Source organism: Trachurus japonicus, chromosome 23 (genome assembly GCF_045865225.1).
Source record: "Trachurus japonicus isolate A0001 chromosome 23, Traja_1.0".
In the NCBI taxonomy this organism is placed as follows: domain Eukaryota; kingdom Metazoa; phylum Chordata; class Actinopteri; order Carangiformes; family Carangidae; genus Trachurus; species Trachurus japonicus.
The window spans coordinates 21,868,756-21,875,339 of NC_140929.1; the positions used below are offsets into that span (position 1 = coordinate 21,868,756).

The 6,584-nt window shown below is 41.2% G+C and overlaps 1 protein-coding gene across 2 annotated transcripts; it reads left to right on the forward strand.

Moving 5' to 3' along the window:
- Positions 1–458: 458 nt before the first annotated feature.
- LOC146962938 (cytochrome P450 2J4-like) lies at positions 459–6,137 on the forward strand. Of its 2 annotated transcripts, XM_085768863.1 has the most exons (10): positions 459–490; positions 629–890; positions 2,344–2,506; positions 3,042–3,191; positions 3,288–3,448; positions 3,558–3,734; positions 3,847–3,994; positions 5,082–5,269; positions 5,355–5,496; positions 5,941–6,137. In XM_085768863.1, exons 2-10 carry the CDS (start codon positions 702–704, stop codon positions 6,117–6,119), a joined length of 1,497 nt encoding a protein of 498 aa, XP_085624989.1. In that variant the 5' UTR covers positions 459–490; positions 629–701; the 3' UTR covers positions 6,120–6,137. The 2 variants fall into 2 exon arrangements, with proteins under 2 accessions (XP_085624989.1, XP_085624990.1); XM_085768864.1 differs by lacking the exon at positions 459–490 and having other exon boundaries at positions 542–890.
- The last annotated feature ends 447 nt before the right edge of the window (positions 6,138–6,584 follow it).

A 6,584-nucleotide genomic window follows, 5' to 3' on the forward strand; every position in this document is an offset into this window, starting at 1 on the left:
AAATGTTCAAGAAAATTCAGTTTTTGAGATAAAATTCTGATATTTGCCAAACTTCATCAACCACGATTGAGTTGCCTATCTTAGCCTGGATCACTTGTTTATTTACCTTGGTTAGTTTTAATACCGAGGAATTGAATGAACACCTCTCTTAAACAATTCATAGAGTTGCTTTTTTCATGAAAGTAAATGTGTGATTCATTAACAAACTGTGAATGACATTAAATCTAACAAAATTCAGTCTTTGCATCATATATTTTTTTACATTTAGAGATTAGAATACCTTTAAATGACATATGTCTATAGTGATTTTCTTTTCTTTTTTTTTTTTTTATAACACACATGAAGTAGGCCAAAGAATAAAGCTGTTCTCATGCAAAGACCTTGTAACTGATGTGGGTAAATACACTGTTAATGATTATTTTCATGTGGACACAAAAGACATGACATGCTGAACCTTGTGAACTCTGTCTGTGATCAACTTGTTTCTAAAGTTTTCCTTTTGGAGACATTGCTGTTTCACCACACCATGACCCCACCCTCACTTTCACTGATATTGCATACTCTTTGAACAGTCAGCCATTAACTCTACTCTAGATCAGTAAGTTTACTGAAGGGACGTACGTGCAAGTTTTTAATACCGCTACAGCAGGTACAAATCACTGCAGATTTCCTCCTGAATCCTGAGGCGTTGGTTTGACAGGATGGACCTACCTGTGTGGCTGTGGCTGGACAGCCACAGTCTGATCGTCTTCACTCTGGTCTTCTTGGTGATAGCAGACTATCTAAGAAACCGTCGGCCCAGCAACTTTCCTCCAGGACCAACAGCTTTTCCTTTGGTGGGAAACTTGTTCTCCGTGGATTTAAGCAATGCCCACACAGAGCTGACTAAGGTAGGATTCAGATTATGCATACATTTATCTAAAGATTGGATGTCAGTAGCTAAACACTTCTAAGGGTCACACCACTGTTTGAAAATGCACTATACTTGGTTAAATAGAAGTACCCATACAATCATTTAAAATCACTAAAAAACCCAAGCAGTCAAAAGTGCACATGTTAAAACAACAATGAAATGAAAATTCTTAAAATTTCTTAAAATTACAAACATCAGTGCAAAAACAATAACCTGTAATATCATTATAATGCCTCTTCAAGTCCAAATTAAAGGGATAGTAGCATTTTTTAAAAGTGGGGTTGTATGATCTACAAATAGCCCCTAAGTACTTTAATTGCAGTAGAAGACGCTCTGCACTCCTCCCGTTGGCAACGCCAGCCCATAGCCCTGCCCAGAGATTTACAACATACATTGTTGTGAACAGACCCAAAGAAACAGCACAATGAACAATGGAACTGTGTATTTTTTTTTTTCAGGTAAAACCTCTTTCAGGCTGCGAAAATAGGCAGTTTCTTTGGGTCTGTTCAACACTGTATGTTGTAAATCTCTGGGCAGGGCTATGGGCTGGCGTTGCTAACGGGAGGAGTGCAGAGCCCTTAAGTACTGCAATTAAAGTACTTAAGGGCTATTTGTAGATCATACAACCCCACTTTAAAAAAAATGCTACTATCCCTTTAAGGTCTGTGCACATTTCAAAAAATATAAAATCTTAGTACAATAATACAAATATGTTGGTAAGTAAGCTGGTTTAATCATTAACAATGCCAAGCTGCATAAATTGGAAAGTAAAGTACGTCAAAATTTTACTTGAATATGTTCTTGTACAACTAGGCACCATGACAAAAAATAACTGTTGGGCTACTGTTGATACCTCTATACTGCTACTGCCCTCTGTAAAAGTGCAAGTGACCACTTGCAAATTTCCCACAAAGACCAGTACAACAACCAATGCTAGAGTCATTTAATATTTTGGTATGATTATGATGTATTCATAATATGTAACACCTGCCCGTGTAGCACCTATACTGTATCAGTAAACTCAATTTACAGGTTTACACATGAGTGACAATCCTGTATAATCACTCACAATGTTGTTTGATAAAACTGATATCAGTGCAGGATTTTGATGAGTATTTTATACTGTTCTTCTGTCTGTTGAGTTTCATTTTAGGACAGAGGGAAATTAACTCTGATATAATTAGCACATTAAACAGTAACATTTTAATAATTTTAATAATCTGAATAATAATTCATAATATGAAAGAGACATCAGTCCACATTCCATCAAAGTTCATTTGGTTTTGTGAAGAATTCCAAGCTTTCACTTCTGTCTCGTAAAACCTTAATTGCCAACTTTACTTGTCACAGAAAAAAAGTTCACTTACAGTTACAGGAAAGGTTGCATGTATGTTTTTTTTCTAATCTCACTTGTGTTGTTCTTGTGGCAGTTAACAGAGGAGTATGGAGATGTGTTCAGCCTTAAAATTGGCCGCTCGTGGACAGTGGTGTTGAATGGCCTGAACGCGCTGCAGGAAGGTCTACTCACCAAAGGAGACGTCCTGGTTGACCGCCCAATACTTCCACTCCATGTTGATGTGCTCCCTGACTTGGGTATAGATTTATTTCCAGCCGTGTAGATTAAATATAATATACTCCCATCAGGGCTACAGCAGAGCAGATTATAATATTATGGTCAAATACTGTAAAAGGGTGTGTAATCTGCAGGGCCGTTGCTAGGAATTCTGGGCCCCCTTAAAGAATACTAAAGTGGGCCCCTACCCCCTAACTTTTCAAGTTTTTTTTGTTGTTGTTTTTTTGTCTTTTTTTCGACTACGTATGTATTATCATTTTTTATTTAGCCTACTTTATTTTGATGCTAATGCAGCATTACTATGAGTATTAGTCAGGGTCTTATGCAGAATAATTCCGTCATACAAAGATTAGACTACTGAGGTTTTTTGTGGGCCCTACTGGGCGCTGGGCCCCTAGAATTATCATCACCTTTATACAATGGCCCTGGTAATCTGAATAGATACTAATATACTTTTTTAAAATTATTATGTTTAAGCACTGCTAATGACCAAGGAGTTTCAACTCTGTGAAGTTATACATCACAGCCTGGGTCTAAATTACATTTTCTCATCAGGTATTATTTTTACTAATGGACACAAGTGGAAACAGCAACGCCGATTTGCCCTCTTCACCCTCAAATACTTTGGAGTTGGCAAGAAATCCCTGGAATCTTCTATACTGGATGAATTTATTTTCTTGACCAAAGAAATTGCAAAGCATAAGGGTAGGAATGGAAATCCCCAGATTCTGAGATGCAGTAAAATAAAATTCCAATTTTTTAATTTTGTTTGATATATTTCACATGTGATCACTTCCCCAGGCAAACCCTTCAATCCACACTTCATCATCCACAAAGCTGTTTCCAACATCATCAGTTCCCTGGTGTTTGGTCATCGCTTTGAGTACAGTGATGAGAGATTTCTGAAAATGTTGAACTTGCTTGACAAAGGGACCAAAATTGAAGGCACCATTTGGGCACAGGTACAGCATCAAAGCATTTTGACTTTTACTTTTGGCTGATCCAGTGATACAGTTAGAAATTAATTTTATAAGTGATCTTACATTTAGTCTTCTTGTTGATCTTTGACAGCTGTACAATGCATTTCCCGTGCTGATGAGGCGTGTACCAGGCCCACACCGCACTATGCAAAAATCGTATTGTGAAGTAATAGAGATGATAAGAACAGAAATCGATCAGCACAAGAAAGACTGGGACCCCTCTGAGCCCAGAGACTACATCGACTGTTACCTGAATGAGATTCAGAGGGTGAGTGGAAAAATCAGAAGTAAAACAAAAAAGGCACACTGTGGCTACTTTTACATGTAGATTCAAACATCAACAATAGACCAATGTACTTTTTGGAAATGTTTCCCATTAGATGAAGAAGATCAACAATATGGATGCTGGTTTTGATGAAGAAAACTTGGCGATGTGTTCTTTTGACCTGTTTGGGGCTGGTACTGAGACCACATCCACCACCCTGCTCTGGGCAATCCTCTACATGGCAAAGTACCCCGAGATTCAGGGTAAGACAAAAAAGGAATTTGTGCCCAACTGACTAGCTCTTACTAGTACTCCTTTTCCACTGGCCAAAAAGACAGTTTAAACCCGCTAACAATTGGCTTTTGGTGGCAGTGGGAAAGGCGCACCGAGCCGCGTCGACCCGCGTCAAACGACTCGGCAAGCGACCCGGGTTAAAATCACCTTTAATCGGCTCGGGCCTCGGCGGGCGGCTGTGGCATGACACGGTGTTTCTTGCACCACGGATGAAAGCGGGGCGACTGGTTTATGCTCTGTCTGATCCCCCAGCGGGGGGTTAAGCCAGCGACACACCGCCCCGACGCGTCCTGACTAACACCGTCGGGAGGGAGGAAGCAGTGAAACACACCGCCACGACGACTGCCGACTACACAGCATCCTGTACGTTCTGCGCTTGCGCAAGATGCAATAACTCTCCATAACAGCGGGTGGCGCTAGTCTCGTGCCCGTAATCCGAAACATGAAAACAGGAAATGACCTAACGGAGAAACCATAGAAGAAACCAGGCAGATTAAAAACAAAGCGCACACAACAGCTTGGTATTAGTTTTGAGAAGATGTTTTGGAAACGATCCAAAAAAAGAAGCAAAATGTAGTTCGTCTTTGCCTGCGCCATGTGTTTTATGTGTGGTTTGTTTACTATCGTCACTTCCGCCCCTCCCACACACCGCGCTGATTCGCTACGGCACCGCCCGTCATAATCGTCATAGCTGGCACACAGCCAATCAGAGTACCCGATGAGTCTACTCTCCCGACGAGCCCCAACTGAGCATGTTGAATCGGCCCCGACGAGACCCGACGACTTCCAATGCTCCCCTACGGAGGTGAACACACCAAACAGACGCGGACCCGACACCGTCCGACGAGACCCAATGCCCGACTGTCGGGGCGGTGAGTCCCTGGCTTTAGGCTCATTTTGGTCAATGGGAAAGGGGCCAAATGCCGATTGTTAGCGGGTCGACCCGCGTTTAAAAAACCTGCGTCGACCCGCTAATTTTAGTGGGAAAACGGCTTAGGTCTACTCTCTGTAAGCGACTAATGTATTGTTCCATTCACCTGCTGTTGTATTTCATAGAAAAAGTCCAGGCTGAGATAGACAGAGTGATTGGACAGTCCAGGCAGCCATCGATGGAGGACCGTGCTAACCTGCCCTACACCGACGCCGTCATCCACGAGGTCCAGAGGATAAGCAACATAGTCCCTCTAAGCATGCCTCATATTGTCACCAGAGACGTACAACTGGGAGGCTACACAATCCCAAAGGTCAGTTTACCATTTATGTTTTGTCTTGTTTCGTCACAGTTACTTGTTTCTCCTTAAACTAAGGTATTACAATCCAATTTTGCAGGGTGTTACGATAATTCCGAATTTGACCTCGGTGCTGTACGACAAGAAGGAATGGCAGACGCCCAACACCTTAAATCCAGGACACTTTTTGAGTGCAGAGGGCAAGTTTGTGAAGAAAGCTGCTTTCCTGCCTTTCTCTGCTGGCAAGTATTACAGTTGTAACAATTGATTGACTTTACTTCCCTTCCTCAAAAGAGAACATAATAGTTTATTTTTTCAGTTTTTTTTTTAGTTTTTTTTTTACAATGTTACCAGGTGAACATTGGGTAGAATTGGTTTCACAAATACTCTTTTAACCCTAAGGCACCTGAAATAGTAGTAGGCTATGTCTTGTACTTGAAGCTAATTTCAACCATAATATAGAATGCCATTTTCAAGGATACTCAATTTTGCATTGACAGAATATCTTTTCTATTCCACATTTTCTTCTTCCCTGCACACAACCACAAGGCAACTAGACTGCAAAAAGTTGAGATATACTGTATTTTGTTGTGTTATATTAGTTAATGTAGCCTTCCACTATTAGCAGTAATGACATGATACCAACTTTTCTCAGGTAAATTGTCATAGTGTATTTTTTGCTCCAGGCAAGCGGGTGTGTCTTGGGGAGAATCTGGCCAGGATGGAGCTTTTCCTCATCTATACGTCCTTAATGCAGAACTTCACCTTCTCCATGCCTGCCGGGGTGGAAGCTGTGCTACAGCCCAATGTCAGCGTCGTTCTGTCACCCCAGGAATATGACATCTGTGCCACACTACGCAAATAGTGATACTCCCCCTTCAAGATTCCACCCCGGGTTAAATGCAGAGAAAGAATTTCACTGTACTAGCTGTATATGTGACAAATAAAGTACCTTTAAAAAAAAAAAAAAAAGATGAAGACCTTCAGGTACATTAGACCAGGGCTGCCAAAGTGAATCTGGCATGGGACTGGACCTTTGTGCAAAGTTTGGTGATTTTTCAGCCATGGGAAGTATGACTTTCTCGGAAGAAGAAGAAGAAGAATTCCTAGGAATACAATAGGGTCCTGGACCCTAATAACCACTTGTTACAGGGCCTGTGGAGAAGCACCTGCACACTCTGTGCCCCCTAGTACAAATTGAGCATTGTTTGAATATACCTGGGTATTGTTGCTAACCGTATATATTACTTATGTAGCCTATATGTGTGGCGGCCTGGGAAAACCCGTCGGAAGTTGAAGCTGACGTTCGATTGTGGCAAATAGCCAAAAT

Bases quoted from the DNA above. Each gene is read 5' to 3' on its own strand.
- LOC146962938 (XM_085768863.1), top strand. From the start codon at position 702: ATGGACCTACCTGTGTGGCTGTGGCTGGACAGCCACAGTCTGATCGTC. The intron at 3,449-3,557 runs GTACAGCATCAA...GATCTTTGACAG, and splicing joins AAGGCACCATTTGGGCACAG to CTGTACAATGCATTTCCCGT. The intron at 3,995-5,081 runs GTAAGACAAAAA...TGTATTTCATAG, and splicing joins AAAGTACCCCGAGATTCAGG to AAAAAGTCCAGGCTGAGATA.